General features: G+C 42.7%; 1 protein-coding gene across 1 annotated transcript in view; it reads right to left on the minus strand.

The window, feature by feature from the left end:
• Window positions 1–263: 263 nt before the first annotated feature.
• The window catches only part of SYN2 (synapsin II), a 192363-nt gene continuing 166809 nt past the window's right edge, over window positions 264–25817 (minus strand). Inside the window, exons 10-13 of the mRNA XM_059856135.1 lie at window positions 23077–23226; window positions 8415–8475; window positions 4393–4654; window positions 264–1277 (exon numbers count right to left, since the gene is read on the minus strand). Of these exons, the coding sequence (XP_059712118.1) occupies window positions 1142–1277; window positions 4393–4654; window positions 8415–8475; window positions 23077–23226 (609 nt within the window). The 3' untranslated portion in view covers window positions 264–1141. The remainder of the gene's footprint in view (window positions 1278–4392; window positions 4655–8414; window positions 8476–23076; window positions 23227–25817) is intronic.

Consider the following 25817-nt stretch of genomic DNA (forward strand, 5'->3'; position numbering starts at 1 on the left):
AGGACTGCATGTAATTCATAATAAGAGATTCAGAATGACATGAAAATCAGTTGGAAATGGGTAGCCGAGAGATTACTAACAAGCTTCTTTAGTTTGACTCAGATAACTTTTGTTAAAATCTGCTGCTACTGCCTCAAAGTCTGGGATCAATTTGCACGAGTTAGAAAAAAATCTTTTAAACCACATAAGTCAGTAGAAAATGTAAATGTGATTCCTACAATGTGTAAGGTTTTTTTTTTTATAATGCTGATTCAACAAAGGAATTCATTGTGATAGTTTATTTTCTTACAGCTGTAGTTTGTGTCCAAATATTTTATAATCATAAAGCTACCCTCTTGATATCAGTCAAAATAGACAATATATATTGATGGCTAAACAAGCTTTGTAGAAGACTTTTTTTTTAAATCAGGCATGGGACTTTACATTTATTAGAAGGTGTTCACAAAAATAAGGGTAACATCATGCATATTCTTTGCAACTAAACCCAGTTATGGTTACAGTCTGGAAATAAATTCTTTAAATAGACATATGGAGATACAGTAGTACATTTACACTCTATTCATGACATTTAGTGTACTGATAACTCCCAGCAATACATCAGAAGTCCACAACCAGCTGATGGAGGGATTGGATGAGGAGGAAGAAACTGCTTCAATTTCTCACATTATTTATGTGGCTGGACAAGGATGTCAGTGTGAGTGGCCTCCTGAGTCTGGGAGGCAAGAACAAGTCAAGACTATACCTCTGCAGTACAAAACATTTACACACGAAATACACATGCATTGCAGTGCATTGGGGATGGGCAGAGCGAGGAGGAGCCCCTTCCCCAATGCTTTATTAACACAATTCTACAAAGGAGTCTCAAATAGGATTATATACTTCAGTCACAGTAAGGCCACAAAATTACAATGGATAAGGACCTTGGGATCAGACATTCTGTGGGAGCAATGGAACCCTTCCTTCTTTCCAGAGCTTTCCACGTGTTCCCGCGTGGCATCTCCCCCACCAAAGTCCTCCTGCTATTGACTTGTGTTTCTGTAGGTTGGACATATTGCTTGGTACAACAGTGAGCACAGTAGAGAAGGGTGCTGGCACAGGGAGAACAAAACCTATGGGACATTCAGACTCTACACGAAGCTGGCTAATCAGAGAACAGGCTGGCAAAGGATTTCCTCAGGTTCCGGATGGTCTCAGCTTTGGCCTCGTCCTCGTTCACGGACGACCTGAAGAAGGAGGACTCTGTGAAGCTGAAGGCGTTGGTCAAGGACTGAGACTTGCTGCAAGACACAAACACAACAATTCTGCATGGTCACGCTGTCCCCCAGCCTCCACCCCCCAGCACTTGGATCAGAAGAGGGGAAATTCAGAGGAAATCACAGAGATGATCACCCAGAGACACCCAAATTCCCACTGCAATTCCCTCCACAGCATCCCACGGGATAACTGGGTGCACACCAAGTGCAACCACGACCCCTTGGAGAAGTTCAAACAGATTTGTCCCTGAGGCTGGACAAAAATTGGCTTTTACCCATTTTTGTTGTGTCCCACACAATTCTGCCCCCCTGGCTTGAGGATAACATTTCCTTCAAGGAGCACATCGGTGCTTTCTTTTCTTTCTACAGCTCTGAATTGGATGGTGCAAATTAGAACCTTGAGGAAAAGGTGGGCCTGGCTACTAAATCCAAATCACAGCCCAAAAGGACTGATAAATAGTTGTGTTTTGGTGAGGCTGCCAATGGTTGTGCACAGAGAAAAATCAGGTGTTTTACAAGAGCTTGAATCTTAAACTGTAATGTGCTCTCCCTCTGTTTAAATGTATTGAACTTTAGAGCCTTAATAGAGGCTTAAAGACATTTTATATCTTTGAAGAAACCCCCCAAATCAGATATATTTTTTCTTTTCTATAGGCAGTGCCTGGCAATGCTGCTCCATTCTTAGTGCTGTTATGTGACTCCTGTGTAAGTTCCTGTAAGCATGAAAAACATTACAAGGGAAACAAGGAGGAAAATAGCTATAGTCTAAAACTTTAACTCATGGCTTGTCAGATAAAATAACATCTAGAAAATAGGCTTGAATTGAAATAGAAGACATGAATGAGTTATCAGCTTTTTACAAAGACATCCCTACATGGGTAAAACAAGTTACCTGATTTCATTTTTATCTCAGTACAATAGATTTCAGTTTTGGCTCTGGTAAAACTGAAGCACTTTCCTTATTCAGATTGTCTCAGACTCCTCATGGTTTGCAGCTCCTCTCCTTCTAAACTAATAATGTACAGCAAACAGTGCTGCAGGCGTTTTAGGTTTTTCATAAATTATAGTTGTGCTAATGAGAATAGACTGATAAATGTTTGTTTGTACTCACTGAAAGAGGGAGGGTGGGAAGCAGCACTTGACTTGATTAGTAACACAATAAGTAGCCTAATTAAATATTTATTCACAGATTAATAACATGTACATACAGGTTGGGCAACAGCATGTGGGTGAATACAAAGCATACACATGCAAATAGAGTTAATCCTACAGGCAGGAGATCTGAGCCTTGATGTGGACCTAAAACTGCTTCTGAAAGTTAGAAAGCTGCTCTTATTATGGCTTGCATCTTAAAAACTTTCATTTCTCCTTTGTTATTTTATTTTAAAGAGGGACTCTTCCATTTGGAGAAGAGAAAAATGAATCTAGATGTAAACGAAAAGCTTAGAGGATAAAGCTGGGAAGCAGCATGTGGCAGAGCCCTCCTGTAACTGCTCTTAGCTGCTTTTCTTCAACCTCAGAAGTTAAGTTTCAATTGATAAACTGATTTCCATCTTGCTTAAAAAAATCCACCTCTCTATTCTCTATCATCTGAAATGGTGGAGGAATCAATCTGAGGTTTATGATCATAAAACAGAATAAAGAAATACGTCGTGCCAGGGAGGCCAGGGAAATACTGTCCTCTTTGCACAACATTGTCATCCAGCATGTCTCTGGCACTGAGCTGGGCTCAGGAGGGACCCGGGATTGTTTCCCACTGGTGTTAGCCCAGGAGTGCGTGGAACAAGGGGATCTGTGTTCCTGGGAGGAAAGAAATACTCTGTGCAGGTCTTTGTACATCCCAGACTGAGGAGATGTGTCTGAGTCTCCTGGCAATGGTTGTGTCAGGGCTGCTGGGCTGGAAAACAGCAAAGCTCTGCTGGTGCTCCCTGGGGTTTCTGTTGGCTGGGTTTGAGCTCTGAGGAGGAAGTTCTCCATATTCCTTACTGGGGCTAAATCAGTAAGGAACCTTCCAGAACTGGGACAACCACCTTTTTTTTTTTTTTTTTTTTTTTGAGTTCTGTGCAGCCTTTTCTGGGCAGGGCTTGAGCACTCGGGCAGTGCCTCTGCACAACCACGGGCAGCAGAGAGAACCAATCTGGCAGCCACTGTCCAACATGACCCAGCCTGGACTGTGCCTTTGGAAACGGAATCTGTTGTCTCAGTGACTGCAAGGTTAAAAGTTGAAGCAGATAAGACTTCCTCAGGGAGGGCAGGCTGACAGCACACCCAGCCCGTGAGTCAGTGGCTCCAAAAGGAGGAAACAAAGACTGGAAAGCTGATGGGTTTTCAGACCTGGCCAGGGCAGAAATTGCACAATGGGCAGATGGAATTTTGCACAGTGCTCAGGACAGAACTAATGCTAGCAGCTTGCTTTACCCCATTACCAGAGATTAACTTTTTGAGCTATTTAACCTCATTTTAAACGTGGGACTAGAACTAATGCTAGCAGCTTGCTTTACTCCATTACCAGGGACTAAGATTTTGAACTGTTTAACCTCATTTTAAACTTGGGACTAGAACTAATGCTAGTGGCTTACTTTACCCCATTACCAGGGGCTGTTTTTTGAACTATTTAACTTTGTTTTAAACTTGGGACTAGAACTAATGTGAGCAGCTTACTTTACTCTATGACCAGAGATTAAGCTTTTTGAGCTATTTAACCTCTTTTTGAACGTTGGACTAGAACTAATATTAGCAGCTTGCTTTACACCATTACCAGGGACTGGTTTTTGAGCTATTTAACCTCGTTTTAAACTTGAGACTAGAACTAATGCTAGCAGCTTGGTTTGCTCCATTACCAGGGATTAGATTCTTGAACTATTTAGCCTTGTTTTAAACTTGGGATTAGAACTAGCACTAAAGGCTTACTTTGCTCCATTACCAGGGACTAAAACCTCGTTTTAAACTTGGGACTAGAACTAACGCTAGCGGCTTATTTGACTCCATCAGCAGGGACTGTTTTTTGAGCTATTTAACCTCGTTTTAAACTTGGAACAACACGTTCATTTTCCCCCTGGCTGTCGGAGCAGCCCCCCAACCCCAGTCAGACAGAACCTGTGCATGAGGAGAGAAGAAGACCGGATAAAGCGACTCTTACTTAAGCTGCGGATGCGACTGAGGCTTCTGCTGTGGCGCAGGCTGTGGCTCTGGCTGGGGCTGTGGCTGTGGCTCTGCTTCCTTTGATAACCTGGAGCTGGGAGGACCTTGGGCCTGGGGCCGAGGCTGCTGGGTGGTGGGTCCGGGCGGGCGCTGGGGCTGCGAGGCTGCGGGCTTCGCTGCCTGCCCCGCGGGGAACACGCGCTGGGGCTGCAATGGCTCCTGGCTTTGGGATTGCATTCCTTGGGGTTGCACTGGGCCCCCTAGGTTCAGTACAAGAAAAACTTCATAATGTTATAGTTGCAAAGAGGCCTTATTTAGACTTCATATCCAACAGTTTAAAATCATCCTCTCCAATGTGATTAGCTCTACTTGCGAGGCAAAAGCCTACTGGCGTGTGCTCGCGTGGAGGCAAGAGCACTGCTCACACTCATGAGGAACTTGCTGGGAGCCCCCCATGAATCAGCCTTAAAACTGCCCAATAGCACCCCATTTATCTCAGGTCCTGACTTCAAACCAAATCAACGGAGTTACACCCAGAACAGTTTTGGCCCAAGTCAAGGAGAGGCTGTGAGGTAACTGAAAACAGTAGAAATATCTAATTCAGCAAGGCATTCACTATTTTCTGTGTAGTTACTGCAGATATTTTCTTCCTCCAAAGTCTTAAAATCATTTCTGTAATATTCCTCTTAGATTCACTCTTACAGCAGTAAAACAATCTCATTTTCTGGCTGGTTGAAAGCATTTCCGTAACTTACTTAACCCCTTAGTGAGATATGTCAAGAACATTACAAGAAACACAAGAAAGTCACTACAAATCCTTTACCAGGAAGGCACTTCACTGGCAAGCTACTGCGTGATGTGGGAAACCACAGCGTGCAGGAGAGACTCAGGCTGCACAACCCACGGCTGAAAGATGCTACAGTACCATCCAGTGGGGTTTTTTCTGCTTTCTGGCTGAAACAATGCTGTGTCAGACATCAGGGCTCGCTGCTTTTATCTCAGCTCTCAGGTCTGACTGGGGTTTTCTGGACTGAAGGCTGTTGTAACTGAATTTTAACCCTGGCATATGAAAATGCACTCAGGACATCTGACTTCAGGGGAGAAAGGATGTGATGACCTTCTGAGTATTTGTTTGTACCATGCTTCACTCAGGATAAGAACTTCTTTAAATACCACAGAACACAACTGATCTAGATCTTCTGGGATTCTTTTAGTCTTGCATAGATATTTAGTGCAAGTAAAACACTCAATCTGCTCAAGTCTCTGAAAGCAAACCATCATATCTAGATGTACTGCTGCAATACACTATTTTTTGTTGTTGTTTTTAAATTGTTTTTATAGTTAACTTTCCCCTTACTACATGAATTCCAGTGTGTGTGTGTGTGTGTGTGTGAGGACAGCACGTGCTGATGCCTCAGTGAGTTTTAACACAATCGTAGCAGTGTGTTGTGGTGCAGAAAGATAAATAGCACGTACTGAATGTTAAGGAATGTGCCTTCATTGTTTATTAATTTGAACCACTTTTGTAGGAAATATTTGTAGGTGATAACATGGTCTTGCAACATCTTAATAAGGAGCCTTTTCTTATTAGTCTCCTTTCACTCAATATTGAAAACCAGAAAGGTTTCTTTCCCCCACTTGTACGTACAGGCTTGAATGCCAGAAACTTTACACTGAAGACAGATATAACTTTCTTTTATTGCACATTAAGCTGTACAAGAGATTTCACATAAAAGATATACTGCTGTCACATTTCCAGCGTTTGCTCACTTTCTTGCAGCTGGGTTGTACAAAAGGCAACAATCATGAAAGAAACTTTTACCAAAAATAACTCAACAGAACTGAACATTAAGCCTACACTGTAAAACATCTGTTCCCTGTTACCCACAATATTGCACCTAAGCATGCTGACATGCAGAGAGACATCTTGGCTTGTTTCTTGGCTGTGGGATGTAGGAATTGTGTGTGCCCCTGCGAATCCTTCCCAGGGAACAGGCTGGAATCCTGTCTGAGACACCCAGGTCTTCCACACACACACACACACACACACACGCACACGCACGCACACACAGAGCACACAAATGTCCTGTGAAAAGCACTTGGGAATACTGGCACTACTCCATGCAAAAAATACCAACTGCTTGCAAGGAAAATCGGCCATCAGATTCGGTTCTCCACCCCAGGGCAGTATGGTTTGTTCTCTTTTAGGGTGTCTGGAGGAAAGGATTTGTGAACCTGATTTCTAGGTGGAATTTCCTTGACATAGAACAAAATAGCCAATGCCATCATTGGAACGATCACTGACCCAGACAAATGCTGATCACTAAAGCAAAATATCCATGTAATTCACTGATAGGTAGTAAACAGTAGCACTTACCACAAACATTTAAATAGCTAATAATGCATACCTTAATTCTCATCTCACCAGCCAGCTCGTACAAATAAAAGAAACACTAAGAATGATGAGACTCACTGATAACTTTTTCCAGTGTTTGTAGGGAAAACAGAAGTAGAACATCGGGCTGTTTTCCCTTTAAACATAATTGTTTGCACTAAACTAATGGCCACTACTCATCTTTGTACACATTCAAGATGAAAATTATAGTTTTGTGGCTTGCTTGCAACTCAGCTTTCTGGTATGCCAGCAGTGTGCAGCTTGTGATTCTAGGCTAGATTTCTCACAACAGATTAACTGCCTGCCTGTGGAGCTCTCTCAGCACTGCTTGTGTAAAAATCACAAAAAGAATTTACCTACAGAAAATCTAGCAGTTGTCAGGCACCTCAAGTCCTTTTGCATGTTTGATGTCAAGCAGTTCTTAGAAACCCTATCTATGTGGATAACGTCGGGACTGGATTTTCTTTACAGCTCTCTGGAAACTTGCAGGTGTAAAATAGGAGACCTGAGTTGGTAAAGAAAACCGCTGACATTTTTTGCCTTGCATGTTCTAACCCAGGGTGCTCAGCTGGTTAAAGGTACCTTGGTCTGCCATCCCCTCACTTCTCAGTATTTGCAGTGAAATGAGCTCTTACAGGAAGTTTAACAGTCCTTGAGGTACTTCTCACCAAATAACCTGGGATTTAAATCTTAGGTAAGTATAAGATTTTTTGAAAGTATTTGCATTAGTTTTCATTAAAAATCTCCATAGATTGCTAATTCGGAATGACAACAAAAGGTACTACTTAATTGAAACAGGATACATTAAATACTCACACTTTCACTGAGATATTGCACATAGGTGGCCCATTTACATAGCTTTGTAGCTAATAATTTAATGCAGAATTACTAAAAATATGAATACCAGTATGTAAAATAGAAGATATTTTAAATATTCCTTGGGAAGAACTGTTTTTTATGGAGTCACCAAAATAGCAGACTTCCACTCGCATATAAGTAAAACTCAAAGGTTAATAAACTTTATAAAATTATAAATAAAAAGCCTCACTAGCAAATCTTAATCTAGACTTTAAAAATATATCTGGATCACCTAGCTATTGGTCATGCACACGCACAGAAAAATAAAGGCTATGAGTACAGTGTGCACACACTCACAGAGTAAGCCAAGGGACGGGGGGCTTGCACCTTGGGGGGTTGTACTGAACAATATCAAACACTCCAGAAATACTGCCTAACCATCCAGGGTGTACATGGCACTGGGCTCTAGAGAGGCACACTCTTTGTACACTGTTGACAGCAGCCCTGCAATCACGAGTTTACAGAGGAAGGTTGGAAAGCATTACACGCACAGACAGGAACAAGGAAACAACCAGACGGGAGAGTTGACACTGCATAGAAAAAACACAGTCCAGGGCAGCAATGGCACTGAAACAATGGCAAACTGAACAAAACTGGGGTGCTTGCATTCAGATTGTTTGTTTCTCTGATTTCAATTGGGGTTTGTTTTGTTTTTCACTTTTCATTTCTGCTTTAACCCTTGCTTTTGGTCTCAGTTATCTAAGTAGCCTGGACTTGTTTTGGTCCTACTGCAACGCCATTACAGTCGAGAATGTACTGTAAACAACCTTGAGGTGGTGGTCGCTGAGGTGGGATTTTGTTTGGCTCTGGCTCCTTTAGTGATCCACTCTGGAAAACACATTTGAAAACAGAAAAAAAAAAATAAATTAGAGTAGCTCGGTTCCAATTTTCCACTAATTTTGTCTTTATTTTCATTAGAAAACCCTCTATTGGTGGGGCTGAACATATACTTTAAATTTATTCCAGATACCATTTTTTAATTTAGTTGCTGCCTGACATGATATATGAATCCTGGGCTGGTCCAAGGCTGAGCTCTTATAAAAACTGTTTTCCCTTTGCAGCACGTGATCAGGATGCAGGGAGTGCCTTCCCAACCTTACCTCCATCTGGGGAAGGACTTTATCCTCAGTTCCCAGCACCAGGAACCATTTTTTTTTGTATTTCAATGCATCTGCTCTCTCTTTTTTTTTTCATTTTTTTTTAGGACAGACTGAATAGGAAATGGATTTCAGCAGATACCTTTGTGTAATTTAAGAAAGAATTGATTTTTAATTATGTTCACTTGTATCCAGAAGCATTTGCACAGCAGGAGTTTTGCCAGTGATAGTTTCACTTTGATTTGCTGGCTGTAAGTGGGGAGGGAGGTGGGCTGCTCCAGCTTCACTGTTTTGCTAAGCAAAATGAAAGAAGAAAGCAAAAACCTCAGACAAATAATAAAAATAATTGAAATGACTTCATGCTTCTCCATCTGACATGTTATTAGAAACACATGTGATACTTCACTTTTCAAAACAGGAGGTTGATTTGGCAGCATCGTTTTCACATGGACACTTGTGAAAGGAAAAGATGGGCCTGAACCAAAACCTTGGAGCAGAACACCCTCTGGGAACAGGAGTATTTGAATCCAAACTTTGTCTTAGGCCCATCTCTAACATTTTGAAACGTGAAAGATGTTAAATCATTGTAGATAATAGCTTAGGATTTTTTTTTTTTTTTAAGGATCCAGAAATCAAATTGCCATCTGTCAAGAGGAAAAAAATGCAGAATTTATTAAAGAGCGAATGCAAAATCAATTAAATGTGTTTATTGCAGAGCTTGCTGGGGTTTTTTCTGATAGATTTGTATTTGATCACGCTCCTAGTATTTTATTTACAGAATAAATCTTGCTCCTAGTGCTCTGAATTCCTGCCCAGCAATGCAGCTGCTGAGCTCTAATTGGCACAGGAGCCCACCAGTGCATGCAGCTGCTGCAAGTTGCTGTGTCTGCTTTAGCTGCATAACTAAAAGGACACAGGGCAGCTGAAAACTCTCATTATTCAGAGTTACCAACCTGCAGGAGCCCAAATGAGGAGCAAACCATGATCCTCACAAACCGTGCTCCTTGATTTACCCAACCTGGTGAGCATCACTAAAGGGGTGAGGACATGCAGAAAATAAGAAACTTTTGTGAGGAAAGACAAAGCCCCCAGGAAATGCCACAGTGCTTCAGTGTGGGTGGAAGTCCTCTCTTGCTGTTTCCCTCCTTGCTGTGACGTTCAGAGCCTGCTGCAGGAGCTGCTGGGCTGCCCTGGGCTCGTTCAGCACCCGGGCTGTTTGGGGTACCACTCTCTGCAGCATCTGCCTTGGCATCAGGAGCTCCCAGGAGAGCAGGGCAGCTGCCCCAGGGTGGGAGGTTGGAAAGCAGCCCTGGAGGAGCAGCTCCTGCCTGTCCCAGGGCTGGGATGCTCCTGGCACCCCTCGCTCTGCTGCCGGGGCACTGGGACATGCACAGAGCTCTGGGAGGAAAACCACCAGGACTGAGCTTCAGGAGCTCCCAGAGTTTCTTCCTGGAGTCCCAAACAGACCTCGTGACTTTGTTAGAAAGCACACAGCAGGTTTAATAATTGTGATTATCATGATTAGCAGGTGATGGGCTCTCTCCCCTTCCCAAGGGCCAGAGCCAAGCCTGGGGCTCTGCAGGGGCACAGGGTGCCCAGGGAGGATATGTTATCCTTTTTCCCCTAAAACAAAAGGCTGTGCAGGTAAAACTGGTGTTTGATTCAGAAACACGGGCTGGCAGTTGAAATCACGAGCACTTTAGTGTTGGAACAGCACTGCAGGGCCTCTGTCTGCCCCGTGCCCCGAGGCTGGAGCAAATCTGCCATTTGTTCTGGCTCTGAAATGTCTCAGGTTCTATCACCCAACTGCACTGCCTTGACACGACACCACCAGCCCTTATGCAATCTGCATATCTCTCATCTCCCGAAGAAATTATTTTATCCCAAACCAAGCTTCCAATAAACATTGTAGGAGCTCCCTAATCCTTCCCCCAGCTCTCCCTCTCCAGAGCATTCTCTGCTGAAGGTGTATTTCCCCCTCCCCAGTCACTGACTGCAGCTGTCCTGATTTTACCACCCACACATCCTTTTATTTTTATTATTTTTTTTTTTTTCACCAGATATCACCTGGTGCTTCCAGGAACCTCACCCACACTCCAGGCCAATCACATGGGTATAATACTTTGGCTAATTAGCCAACCCACCCAGGCTGACCCAAAAAGTCTAATTAGCATTACATTCCTAATTGAGAAATCTTACTCATGGTTTTTCAATGGTCTGTAGTAATCCAGCCCTTTTCAAGAGCCTTTCTTTCAGACAGTCAGAAACCTTGATACTTGATATTAAAGGCAGGCTTTGAACCAGCCCTGTTTGCTGCCCTGAGCCAAGGCCTTTAATAAAACCCAGGCTCCTTCTGGAACACCAGTTGCTGGCAGATGAGCTGCAGACTGTTCTTCTCACCTCTGCAAGGTGCTGCCAGAGCAGCTGTGGGAGCTCCTCTCTGAGCAGAGCTGCTGGACCAGACCTGTCCTGTCCATGGATTCGCCCCTCTTGCTGATTTTCTGTTCTCCCTTGCTGCCCAGCCTCCACCATCACCCCCCACCATCTTCTTGCAGCCCAAACATGTTTTCCTGTGCTGCAGCCCTGCTCTGCAGGCATGCTGGCTTCAAGCACTGCAGGGAGCAAGGGTTAAAGGCAGGATTTGGGGTTCAAGCACTGCAGGGAGCAAGGGCTAAAGGCGGGTTTTTTCATGGAAAATGGCCCTGCATGTGTCCTCATTTGGATGCTCAGGGCTAAAGAGCAGAATCAGTGGTGCAGGAGAGTCTTTGGGATGGTTTAGGGCAAAATCAGTGACACAGGAGTGTGTTTGGGATGGTTTAGGAGCTGAAGAGCAGAATCAGTGGTACAGGAGCATATATGGGATGGTTTGGAGCAGAATCAGTGGCACAGGAGTGTGCCTGGGATGGATAAGGAGATAAAGAGCAATCTCAGTGGTACAGGAGTGTCTTTGGGTGGTTTGGAGCAGACTCAGGGGTACAGGAGTGTCTTTGGGATGGTTTAGGAGCTAAAGAGCAGAATCACTGGTGCAGGAGTGTGTTTGGGATGGTTTAGGATTACCTGAGTGAGGTGTGGTGGCTGATGGCAGGAGGAGCCCCTTTGGTTTTCATTTTGTGGAACAAAATTTTCACTTCCCACCCAAATTGCCAAGGAGAAGGGGTTGCTGCTGTTGACAGGAACATTCTGTAGGGCTGCCTAAAGGGGCTCTCCTGCTCACAGGGGTTTGCTGTTTATGTAACTGCCCCCCAAAAATGCAGCTTCACTTGGGGAAGCCTCCAAGCCACATGAATGCTGCAGTCCTCTCCAGGGATTTCTCAGCTCTGGGTAGAACTAGTGAGGGTTTGGCTGCATAATGACCTTTAGGAATATTGGCTAATGACAGCACAAACCCCACTAATTATCTAGAGTGTAAAAGGCTCTAGATGTCCCTGTGGCACTTCCTTCCTTTCCACACCTACCTGAAAGCATCTCCTTTGAGTTTTAGGGGCAGAACTGACAGGAAAAGCTGTTTATTCTTCAAATAAGTTGCATTAGGATTTGATCAAGGCATTATTTCTTTTTCTACCTTTATATAAATGCAGATTGGATTCACAGACACTTGAATTTTGAACATTCTGAAGAATGTTTAAATGGGTGGGAGCAAAAGCAGCAACTTGGCAGGGAAATAGCCCTTGGGCAAAAGAGATGCTAAACAGAGTCCCAGCAAAAATTGATTTTGATTTGGCTGAGGTTGAAGACTTTGTGAACTGTACTTGGAGCACGTAGAGTTGTTTTTGGGTCTCGTTTGGTTTTCTTTGTAATGCAAGGACAGGAGCTTTTCATAGGTACTGCAGTATTTGAGGGGAAAGCCATGGTTTTCAGGACAAGAAGGAGAGGGATCAATTGAGAGCTGCCAAAATATGAGCTGAGTTAGAGCTCATAAAGGAACAGGAATACATAGTAAAACATTGAAGTAAAAAGAGAAGTAAGAAAAAAATGTGATTGCTGGGGAGAGAGGTCATTGAGAGAGTTTAAGTGGAGAGTAAATAGTAAATGAGTGTTTGAAGTGTTATAGATGATGATAAACAGGAGGAAAGGCAAGATGGCAGGTGGGATAAAAGCTAAAAATGAGATGCAGGTAAAAAAGAAACATTCTCCATCTCCGAAATGAAAACCAGCTGACTCATGAAATACAGAATTCCAAAGCAGGTCTCTAAAAATTGGGAATGGCCCAGTTACACTGGAGAAGGTAAGGCACTAACACTGCACTGAGGGAAAGGAAGTGGCTGCTGAGGAAAAAAACAGTTATTGGACAAAAAACTCTGGGAAGGACATCGGTGGGATGCAGAACTCCAGTAGATTAATAATTCATTAAATTGGCACAAAATGTAAGTGGGTGCTACTAAAACCTGTAGAGGATGCAGGGCTGGAAGACTGTGGGGCTAAAATATCCTAAGGAAAGAATGAAATTGATCAGTGGAGCTTAAAAAATATACAATAATTTTAATAATAATAACAACATTATTATTAAAAATAATATATATAATGTAATGTAATATAATGTAATAGAAATAATATATTATAATGTAATATAATATCATATATATTATATATGATATAATATTATTCATATTATATAATATAGAATATAATAATGTACGTATAGTAATAATATAATTTTTAATATAGTTATGTTATTCTAAAATATAACATATAATTTTAAATATAATATAATTGCTTCTATACTAAGAAATAAGGCAGAGCTCACTCACCAGCTGAAATCTAAAGGGAATGATTTGTGCAGTGAAAACCCCAGAATCTCCTCACAGCTCAGTGCAGCTTTGGAAGAACCTACCTGCCTAGTTTAGTAAATTAAAGAGGTTTTATAAACAGAAACTGGGGGCAGTTTCAAGCCAAAGGCCAAAGCAAACCAAGATGAAATGCTTATAAACTGAATAAAACTGGGCTGCAAATAGGCACATGCTGTGAAATTTAGCAAAGCAGAGAAGTCCTGCAGTGGAGCATCCAAACCACAGAATTTCTCAGTGACTTGTTGCTTCCTGCTCTGTCCCTGCAGCGTGCAGTGAGTGGGGCTGGGGTTTCCCTGGCTCCAGCTGCCCCAGTGGGTGCCACTGAACAGGACCAGGAATGCTGGGTTATGCTTTTTGCTACCCAGAGATGGGGTAACTCAGAGGTGTTTTAAAAACCTTTATTCTATTTTCAGTCTCATGGGAAGGATGAGGCAATGCAGATGTTATAATGCACACTATCAGGATTGGAAGCTGATTATTTCTTAATTACAAACACTGTAAGTGTTTCTTGGTTTATTAGCTTTTTGCTACACTATGCTGTAGATGCTTTAAAGCCAATAATATAAAATTACTCCTCATAGGTCTTACTGCAATGCATCTTTCATTGTTCTATTTCCCTAAAGTATCCAGTCTTATTTACAAAACCGTCCTTTAAAACTTTTTCTATTTCTCTTTTAACAATATCTGCCATATGCTACAGCATTTCTAAGCCAACAGTTCTTATCTCAAAGTTTACATACAGATACACACTGTGTGAGCCTTCTGTCAAGCCCTGAAAACTCTCCACAAATCCATTTCCCACAACAAATTTTGCTGTTTGCTGGTTTGTGTATTCCCTGTGGACTGGGAGAAGCAGCTACAATGGAGAGATGGGATTTTAAAAACCCACCTTCCTGCTGCCTGAAAGAAAGCAGTTCTCTCCTGCTTTTTACACAACTTTGGAGTGCCCTGTCCAGCCTTGCCCTTCTGCACTGAGGGAATCTGTGTGCCAAACACACTCAGCAAAAACGGGGCCAGCCCGGGGTTCCTTTGTGCTGAAGCTGTGATAGAGAATTCAAAAACTTCAAGCAGCTTCTGCTGTTACCCAACCAAGTTTCCAAAGAACCTCTGCAAAACCTGTCAGGGTCTTCCCCTGGGTGGGTAGGAAATGCCTGCTCAGAGCACAAAACAAGCTAAATAGTGGGAATTTTACTTGGAACAGTATTTAAAAAATGTATTGAAAAGGGTTTTTTTTTTAAAAAAATATTAAAGAGTATTCTAATTTTGGTTTTACAGACTGTTTTCCATTGCTAGATAACCAATTCCTTCCCAGAAAATAGCTTCCCTCTTGAATCAGTCTTAAAAATCATAGAATCATAGAATGCTTTGGGTTGGAAGGGACTTACAAGATCTTTTTTTTCCAAAATAATCATTCTTTTCCTCCACCTGGGCAAGGGTGCTCCCAGCAGGGCAGGTGGCTCAGGGCAGGAGCTCAGTGCTGTTCTCATGGACACTGCAGTGTTTTCCCCGAGATGCTGGAACAGCTCAATTCCCACTGTCCATTCCAGCCCCGTTTTCTGTTATTCTGCTTCACAAAAATTAACCCCATCTCTCGGTTTGATGAGGTTTCTAGAGAAGCTTCTCAGGGAAAATGCATTTCTGAAGTGCCATCAGCTCTGGAAGCTTTCTGCTTCCTTCCAGAGCCAGGCAATAATTGCAAGGGACAAGGATGCTTTTTGAATTTCATCTTCAGCTCTTTTACTGCTTGAAGAAATCCGATTTCCTCTTGAGCTTTTGGAGCAGGGGACACCGAAAGCACGCAGGGGCACAGCAGCTTTCAGGCAGCTCTTTGCAGGAGAAGATTGCTCCCCACAGGCAGGGAGGGAATTTGGGATAGCAGCGAGCTCCCCCGTGTGCTGACACTGGGTGCGAAGGGAGCTTGGAGCAGGGGGAGAGCTCCAAGAGAAGGAAAAGCAGAGAAAAAAGTCCAGGAGATGCAGGAGAACATCCTGGGACGGGCTAGGAGGATTTCTCTCACCTTTCCCAGTGTACAGAGGAACCTCCTCCCCATTCACAGCGGGTCAGGTGGGGCTGGACAGTGCCCAAATCCTGGGCTGAGGGCTGGAGTCAAAGGGAAGCTTTGACCCCTGAGCCCAGGGATTTTGGGTGATGCTGTGCTATGTCTGCTCCTCCAGTTTTAACAAAAAGAAGGTTCTTTTTATATCTGTTTTGAAATATGGTATGGCAAGAGGTCCTTGCATGAACAGGAGGAGCTTAAAGGCTGCAGAAGTTCAACTTGCAGAGATCCATTGGTACTGGATCCACTCAGGGCTGAAGTTTATCCTTGGAAATTAGAGAGTTTGGAAAAAAAGCTGCTGGAGCAGCCTCAAGCCCAGCCTGAGAACCCCCATTTTGTGGTTTAGGGTCACAGTGGAGTGGGGGGGGGCACAGAAAAGAGGCACTGGGAGAGACACCTGAGCTGTCCCCAAATAAGAGTGAATTTCAGGGCTCTGGTGGAACCAACCCCAACAACCATCTACAGCTCCTCTTGTTGCTCCTCAGGGTGCTGCTGCTGCCCTCCAACACCCACAGGAGCTTTGGGAGCTGCTCTGAGCTCTGAAAAGTCTCTGCTAGAAGCTGAAAGACCCTGGAGGGGGATTTTGAAGCAGCTGAACACAAGTTTGCTCTGCTGGCAGCTCCACAAGTCCATCCCCACATTCCAGAGCTGGAAGTGTGTCTGTGTGTGAGGGCTGCTTATTTTTATTTTTTTCCTATGGAAAAATCAAAAAAGTTGAAAATGAGCTGCTCTGGCTTTGGAGTCTTCCATAATTCCTCTTGGTGCTTCTCCTTGTTTAGAGATTTTGACACACATGGTCCTTATTGAAAATAAACCGTGGCAGGGATTTCTGGGGAGAGGGGCAGAATTCCTGCCAGTTAAACATGGAGAAAAGCCAACCCCCTCTGCTTAACTGGGTCTGATTTAAAGGTCAGAGAAATCAAACAGAAAAGTCAAGTGGAGACAGGGAATAAAAAAAACAACAACAACAAAAAAAAATAGAGAGGAAGCACCCACCACGTTGGGGAAAGGAAGGGAGACCAAGGAAAAACCTCCAAAAAAAAGGGAAATTCTGTTAGGTTCAGCTTAAATAAACAACCAGAGAGTAAAAATAGATGAAAAATAATAAAAATAATAATAGAAAACCCAACAAAGGGTGTTATCTATGACAGTAATTGCAGCACCATGACAGAACAGAGAGTTCCAGCCGGGGCTGCCCTGTTTGTGTCTGGCAGCTTTTCCTGCTCTGTGGCCATGGGCCCATGGCTGCCCTGGCTCTCCTTTGGAAAAGGATGGGCTTTGCTCTGGAATGGAATCAGGAGAATCCCTGCAGTCTCCAAAATAACACCTGTGGGACCAAAAAGCTGCTTCTCACAGAATCCACCAAGAACAGACAGGCCCCTCCATGTGGTGGGCTCAGGGTTATTTTAAACCCCAAATATTTTCTTTCTTCTTGAGGGGAGGGACCATGGAGTGTCAGAATTCCCAACACCACTGGCAGATCGGGAGATGGTCAGGAGATCATCTGGCAGGAGGCAATAAAAAGTTAGGAAAAGCATCATTTTGTTGTGTGAATGAAGACAAAAAGAGAATATTGATGTTGTTATGTTTAAGAGAAATGTGGGAAAGTGTCTGTTAAGTATAATAATTGTTTTGGTTTGTGGCTTTCTGAATTAAAAAATCAGCACTAAGGCTGGAGCACTGGATCCTACAGACAGCTGAGATCATCCAAATCCTCCTGGGCCTGAAGCCTGACCCTGTCAGGGGCTTTTCCCTTTGGGCTCCTCTTCTAACCAGTACTTTGTGAGCAAATTTTTATCTTACCAAGCTTTTGTTGCCTTTTCTGCAGAAATAATTTCTTTTCCCAGGTACACTGCTGATGATAGGCATTCAACATAGAGTACTCAGAAATTTAAAAAAAATTAAAAAAAATCAGAGTGCACCCAGAAAACTTTATTTAATTTGGACAAATTTCTGTTGATGTCAGTGGAAATTTAGGGGAAATAACCCTAAACCTTTCATATATGCCCTTTAGAGTATTTTTCTATAATCCAAAGGCCATCAGATCCCCTCAGAAGGGCACCCTTGGTTATTTCTTGGCATGCTGAAGCAAGCTGAGCAGGACAACCATTATCAGTGTTTTGATTGAATCACCCTCCTCTTCTGGATACATTCCCAGCTGCAATCCCAGAGTTTGTACAGGTTTATCCCCAGTTATTCACCTGAGACTCAAACCCAGCTCTGAGCAGCTCTCACTCCATCTGCTGGTGCAGGGGCTCAGGCAGGATTTTAAACCAATCATTTCCACTTTCACCATCACTCTGTCAGTACAATTCCTGCTCAGTTATTTATGTGCTGTGTCCTTATCAATATTCAAAGTTTCAGGGTTTATTTTCCAGTATGAACTTTGTGGTTTGGATGCATTGCAATACCTGCATGTGCAGTTCAAATGCTGAAAATAAATCCAACTTTGTTAATGGAACAGGGACTGTTTTAAATACATGAACATCCCTCATGCAGCAGTTCCTGCCTCTCTTGGGCCTCTGTCCCTCACATGCAGATCCTGCCCTGAGCTGGGGTCGAATTCAAAGGTGGAGAAAATAACCTCAGTGTAGGAAAAAAAACCCCTCCATCATTTTGTGCTTGTGATAAATAAATTTTACTGTGCCCCAAAAGTGGCCTTTTACAAGGTTGTGGTGAGCTCAGGCTCCTACTTGTTTATTTTCTGCTGCTTTTCTTAATTCCCTGTGTTTATGTTGGGATCTGAAGGAGTAACAGCTGTTCTTTTATTTTCACTAACATAAAAACTAAGAGCTTAAAAACCCCTTTTGATCAAAATAAGCACACACAGATAAACATTGTGTGTGTATATACACATGCACACACACATACATATATATATAGTTATATATGTGCACATTGATGTAGCCAATTAAAATATATTCCATATAAAAATAATAATGATTAATGAAAGAAATGCATTACAGGAACATGATGAAAAATATTCGAGCATGGAGGATTTCTGCTTTGTAAAATCTATAGAAAAATGGATTTTTAATGTGATACAGCTTATGGAATAGGACGTAATGCATTGTAATAATAAATAATAGCTTGATTCTGTTTATCCCCAAGTCGTTCATTGCAGAAGAGAAGCCACAGGGTGTCGCTGGGATGCAAATAACGGAAATACTGCAGGAAGGGGGCACCACCTCCAGCAAAACCGACAGTTTCAGACTGGCTTTGGGCTGAAATAACCTTTGGAACGTGTTGCATTCCAGGCTGTGCCATTTCTGTGCCTCAGCAATATTTTTCCTTGCTCTTCGTGAGTTTTGATGCCAATGGTTTAGATCCTCTACTGATGTGTTTAGGAAGGCATCCACAAGAACAAGTATTTTAATAAGAAATGTAATTTATCTTACCAAGGACTACGATTTAAAAGGATTTTTATGGACCAAAAGTCCTTTTGGATTCCATTTCCAAATAAATCCATGAGGGGATCCTTCCCAATTAAATGTGGTCCCTTCAGCTAAGATCAAACCAAATAACTGCATTTTCTGGTCATCATAACGACTTCAGTGACTGGAAGCAAATTGCTGCTCATCAGAAGTATTTTCCTCTAAAAAATTCCACTGAATCCAAGAGATGGAAGTGAAAGAACTGTGGCTGATCCTATGGAAATCCAGGGACAGGGAGTTGGCTGATGGATTGATTTTCTCTCTGGAATTCACACTTTTGTTATTTACACTATGTCCACGTGTGGTTCAATTTTCTCTCTGGCCATGGAGCAATAAAACTGGATGAACTACAGCATGGGAAGGGCCAGGGAATGGAGAACACACCGAGGTTATGGCTGGTTTGTTAGCACTGTGCCACTCCTCTCTTTGACACCACACAGAACCAGGATGTAGCTGGGAATGCTCTGTGCCTCTGGAGCACAAATTCCCTCCTTCTTCCCTTCCATTAAGGAAATAAATCCTTTTTTCTTTCGTGGGTAATGCACCAGGACTGAATGGACATTTCCCTGACAGGATTTCCCTCAGCTTCAGCTGCTCCCACGCCCATAAACATTTGCATTTATGGTGATTCATGCCCATAAACATTTGCATTTATGGTGATCCTCATGGACAATGTCATTTTCCCTGCAGAATTTCCTCCAGCACAATTCACCCCAGGACCTGACAGGCAGCTCTGAGTAGGTGCTTGACCATTTTTATTGTTTTAGACACAAATGTAATGGTCAAGGAATGAACCAGAGAGCAGAGTCACTGGGTGGTGTAATCTATTTTCTTGATTTTTAGGGAAAATTTGAAAGAGGCTTCTCTAAACATCTATCAAAAGTAGTCAAAGAGGTTAGAAAATATGGAAAATCCACAATTTTGTTGCCTGCAAGTAGAGCAGGTTTGTTTACGAAAAACTTTTAGAATCATGTTCCTAGATAAAGTTCTGTTTCCAGCATGGTGTGGGGTAAAACAAATGATCATGATTTAAATAATAGAAACAGCTTCATTTTAATGGATTTTTTTACCACAACAGGTAGAATTTCTGTGAGTCCAAGTCTCCTCCTGCCCACCTTCTCTGCCCTCTGTGCACCAGCAGAACTTGCTACAGAGTCTGGGCCAGAGTTTGCAGACAAATAAAGAAATGACATAGAGAACCCAGACAGAAGAAACCTCCCCATTCAGATATCTCAGCCTGAATGGGTTGAACAATCCCAGCCCTTCCCTGGGAGGTTTCCCTCTGGAATTTGCTCCCCCTGGCACTGTGACAGGGAGCACTGCAGGGCCAACCATCCCCTCCCAGCACTTGGCTGCCCAGTGCCAAACAAAGGCTGATTTTCCCAATCATTGATTTATTTCCTGATGGATGCTTAATTGGAGTGGGGCTGACCACTGTGGGCCTTTATAAATTGAGGCATGTTTTTATGTACAGTCCACCCAGTCTGGACTAAAATAGAAACACTTCTGAAACCCCCAGGTCATAAAGGAATCCAGAACCTGGCACACCTGGAGCTGCATGCTTGAGCACAGGCTGCTCATTTAAAAGCAGAAGCAGCAAAACTCAGCAATTACTCTTTGATATCTCCAGTACTTTGGTTTCTGCATGTGCACAGAGTTGATTTGGGATAAATTATAAATATTTGGGATAAATTAGTGGCTTTGCATTTTGTGTCAGCTGTAGGAATGGGCAGTGTCCCCCTGCCCTGCAGATGAACTGGGTGTTTCTCAAGAATGGGAAATAATTTCTTGCATGAGGAAAGGCTGATCCAAAGTGAAAGGGGCAGCTTGCTTTGAACAGGCTGATTTTACTCTTAGCAAAACCAGCTAAAAATTAACTGTGCATGAGGAGGTATCTGCTTCAAGTTCTATAAATGTGTTTCATGGTTTTCCCCTAAAGCTGGGAAGATTTATGGGTATTTGCAAATGGAATCTTCAGCAGAAGATCAGGTTCCCTTTAGCTGCCCTGAGCTGGTAGAACAAGGCCAATTTTAAGAGTCTGATTAACTGAGAGGAAAGCTAACAGATATTACAAATATTCTGAAGGGATATTGCTGGTTTTCACAGCATTTTTTTGCTCAAGTGCAATCTATAATGTAAGGATAGGCTGAGGAAAAGAAGATTAATGTGGAATAACGTCTTGTTGCCATCAGAAAGGGCTGAATCCTTCAGGGATAACCTAAGCAAAAAAGAACCAGCCAGAATTCCACCATGCCAGAATATTGTCTCTGCATCCATCCAGAACTCTGGTTTAAGAGCAAAAACCCCTCTCCATGGACATGCTGAGTGACAGCAATGGCTGAGGAATTTAAGAACCTTTTAAAGATGCTCCTTGGATCCTGCTTTCATTCTGGACTCAGGTGGGCAGGTTTTCTTTGGGAATGATTGGGAATTTTATTTGCATCCAACCAACAGCCAGCTCCTTTGGATGACAGCAGTGAACCCTCCTCCTCCCCTGGCTGCTCTGAAACCCAGGACAGCCTAGCCAAGACCCCAAAATGTGAAATATCAAATATTAATCTTTGCATGTGACAGCCATGTCTGTTACTACTTTAAATTTTGATTTGTGTTGCCTTGTATTGACTGGGAAACTCTAAATTTGTCTCTTTGCTTCATTTTAATATCTGGATAATCTGTTGCTCCTAAAAGGAACTATTTTGGCAAAAGGTGATTTATTTTTCCCCCTTCTTTCCCTCTCAGTGCCCTTTTTACAATGGACTTGAGTCATGTTGGATGGAAACTTCTCCATTGTATGTGGTTCTGTGGCTGAAACAATTTTGTGCTTAGTTTCAAGTGGCTGCAACATAAATAGAAGCCACACCACTTATTTTTTCATGTGGGATGGGGTATTTTTATATCTTAAAGCATGGTGAGGTATTTGAAGAACAAATTAGTCACTCTGCCTCAAGAACTGGTCTGTCTGAGGTAGGCCACAAAATTGTTCTCAAATTGTTTACCTGGTGTGGAGCCTGCTGGGAGCAAAAATAGATCCTTGAGTTAGGCTTGGTATTTAGCTATTTAGGCTTGGTAATTCCTGGCTTACAGGTTGGCTGGTTCTGGTGTTCAGCTGATGCCCCTGGAGTGAGGAGGTCCAGGGCAGCACCAAAACCCTTCACAGGTCATGGGCAGGGTGGATTTGATTCTATTTCACCCACAGCTTCTCTGCACAAACTAGTTCCTCACCTCATTCTAAAGAGCTGATGTCTGATCTAAACATCTCTCTGTCTAAAGGCATCCCCCTGCCACTCAGTCCTGGCAAAAAAAGGGGTTTAGAGACCCCTTTTAGGTACAGACCCCTCTGGTCAGCACTTGTTACTGGCTGCTATTGAATTCCACCCAATTCCTTACCCATCCAATTCCACCCAGCAAATCCACTCCTCTCCCAGCTGTTCTGCTCTTTTACAAAAACACCACACTCCCCAAAGTTACTAAAAGGATCACCACAATAAACCCCACATTTTTAAAGCATGGAAATGGAAACACAAAGGTGGCTCCTGGAAGCCAGCTGGGCCAGGGGCAGAATTCTTCATCCACACACTTTAGCTGTCAGGCCATGCAAGATAAAAGAAGTGAAATGTGCATCTGTTTGCAACCTTTTGCCCATGACTTCTGAACATATTTCAGGAGCTTCCTAGATTTCTGACATGAATTGCAGCATCTTAAACCTCATTAATTTCTCACAAGAGCAAGAATGATTCAGTCTTATTTTTGACATCCTCAGGACAAGGGTTTTCTATGACAGTGCTCCTAGGTATTTCCATGATATTTTATATTTGGGACTGAAAGGGAGCAGTACAAAGCCTGGTAATTCCCTGAACCCACAGGCAGAAACACAGCAATACTTGCACTTCTTGATTACATCTGGAGACAATCTCTTGGAAATACAACAAACTGATAAAATGTGTTGGTGAGTTCTCAAATCCTTGAGGTTCCACAGGTGTCCGAAAAACTTTGTGCTTAAAATGATAGATCAAGATGCTCTATTTTAATTGAATTTAAATTTAATTTTATCCTACCTGAGGCTGCTGAGTGGCAGTGGGTCTCTGAGGAGATGGAATAGGAGTTTTGGACAACATTTGGTTCATTTTGCTTACGACTAACTCGGTGATGTGCTGCCTGTCTTCAGCCTGGTGCTCCCCAATCAGGGGCATGGCACAGTCCATCACCTGCAAAATGCAACAGGACATCAGTGCTGGGAAGGAAATCCTCCTCACCCCTGCAGGAGGGCAGGCTGAGCATTTACAGCAGTGCTTTCAGCAGAAGTACACAAGAATTACAGGCATTATGGGTTCCATCAGAAAATAAAGGAGAGAACGGCAACTTTGTGATGCTTTCCCCTCCCCAGCTCCCACCAAATGGGAAGAGAAAGAACCTTCCAGAAAAAGCTTCACTTCACACCTGGGCACACACCTTGGGAACAGGGAGAGGAAGCACAGGGCTGACAAGGACAATGAGATTTGTCAGGCTGTGCAGGAATTTCAGCTGAGGTTTCCTCCCTTCCCTGCTTTTGGGGCTCACTGCATGTTCAGGAGCTGAATTACCCCAGGGAAATGCAGAGTTAGACTTCAGCTCCCTGGCACTCTGTGGAGTTTTGCTAGGGAAATCTGGATCCTTATTGACTCATGAAAAACTTTAAATAACACCTTGTTATTATTGGTAACCCTTTCTAAAAAGTAGTGTGGCTGCAAAGAATAGGCAAGGATTTCTATGGAGGAAGCAGGATGGCAGAGAGGCAACAAAAATGGGCACATTTCCACTCTAAACATGACAGTTAATAGTCCTCTCTGGTCATTTATCACACCCATTCTGATGAATAAAACCAAAACTGAATTCTGCCACTTCAGTGGGTCCCAAGCACTTGGTATTTCTTCAGAATATTTGTTATTTCTCCAGAATATTTGTTATTTCTCTGGAATATTTGTTATTTCTCCAGAATATTTGTTATTTCTCCAGAATATTTGTTATTTCTCTGGAATATTTGTTATTCTCCAGAATATTTGTTATTTCTCCGGAATATTTGTTATTTCTCCAGAATATTTGTTATTTCTCCAGAATATTTGTTATTTCTCAGTGTATGCACTTCTGCCACCTCTGTGTTTTTTTTAGGGGAAATAAAAGCATTACATGACCCCAGCTATTACTCACAAGGGCACTGGGCATTCCTACTTAGTAAAATGATAGAGTTTCATTCACTTTTGAGAAGCTGCAATTCTTTTTGCATGTGCCTCAGGACGTGCCCATGTCACCTGCAGTGCTGCACTCTGGTGTTTCCCACAGGTCTGGGTGGAAGAGTTTTGTTATCTGAGGGGTGCACAGGGATCAGTCTGAAGAGCAGGAACACATTGGGTGCACCCCTCCTGAGGTGGAAGGAATTTAGAGGCAGCAAAACTCTTCTCAATCCCCCAACCTCCACAGAACATCTCCTTTATTAACAAAGAACAGTTTTGCCTTCCTTCTTTAGGTTTTCAAGGGTTTCTAGGAATTAGACACAGAAGTTGGGTGTTTAAAGGGATATTTGGATCTAAAAGAACATTGCACCTTGCAGTAGTTGGGAAGGATTTATTATTTATAAATAATATAAATCTTGAGCTTTTCAAACAATGGTGAGAAATTCTTCCTGAGTGACAAGGAAAGATTTCGTTCCAATAATGGGATTAGCTTGAAGTCCCAAATCATTTCCATGATTCTTCTGTTTGTTCATTTACAAGATTCACTGGCATTGTGTGCTGGCAACCAAAATGCTGGCAATGCTTGTGCTGGGATGTTCAGATCTAGGAGGTCTCTGAGCTTCCTCACAGCCAAAAGGCTTGAAAATAACCCCAGAGTAAACAATGCTCAATAATTGAACTCCAGAGCAAATGTTTCCTGAGAAATGAATGACTGGTTTTGACTCTAGGGCCACATCAACTGCAGAGAAGAGATGTTTAATAAGTGCACTGAAAGGTTCTTTAAGGTTTACCATCTTTTTTAACAGCCAGAGTTTTAAGTGGAACATGCCAATGGTTTCCATTAATTGAGAGAAGAGTTGATCCACCAATAAGAGTTGATATTTCTGGAGGGGTGAAATGTGACCTTGCAGGTTGAGTGGCTCTTTAATGTTCATTTCTGCTCACTTACTGCTATTTTAAAAATGGAATAAACACGTTCAAGATCCCCTTCCTTGTATCCTGAGCTGGTTCTTGTGAGAGGGATTTGCTTGGTGCCTGGAGGGACCCAAAGTGCCAGGACTGTGCAGTGTTAATGATGACTGAATACAGAATGTTTTGGTGTGAAGGGCATTGGAAGTTTGGTTCTTCACTGCAAACTATCTGGTTTTCAGAGCAGGAGTGATGTTTGGGCTGTAAAAATTCTGTTTGAATGAGAGGTATTTTTAAAAACGTGCACCATAGGGTGTAGATGAGTCCCCCTCCTACCCAGCATCAGTTCAAAGTTTCATAAGCAAAAAAAAAAACCTCCTTTGCTTACCATGCACTTACATAAAAAAAATTACTTGGAATGACTGTGAAATAAATTGCCTCCAATGAATCCTGCCAAAGGATTAGGCAGGATTAAGATCTGGAGGATTGGGTTTGGACTGAATTTGTGCTCTCAAGTACTTCTACAACTGCAAGTTCACACATCAGCTTCCTTTGGGAGGCACTGCCTTGGTGTGTTTCTTTGGTGGGAAAAGTGAAAATAAGGAGCCTTGAGGTGTCAGATCTTCATGGCCACTCCAGTGGAGAAGCTGTTACACTCCTTGAGGAAGAATTTCCAGGCA

The sequence above is a fragment of the Haemorhous mexicanus genome, chromosome 11 (genome assembly GCF_027477595.1).
Source record: "Haemorhous mexicanus isolate bHaeMex1 chromosome 11, bHaeMex1.pri, whole genome shotgun sequence".
NCBI lineage: Eukaryota > Metazoa > Chordata > Aves > Passeriformes > Fringillidae > Haemorhous > Haemorhous mexicanus.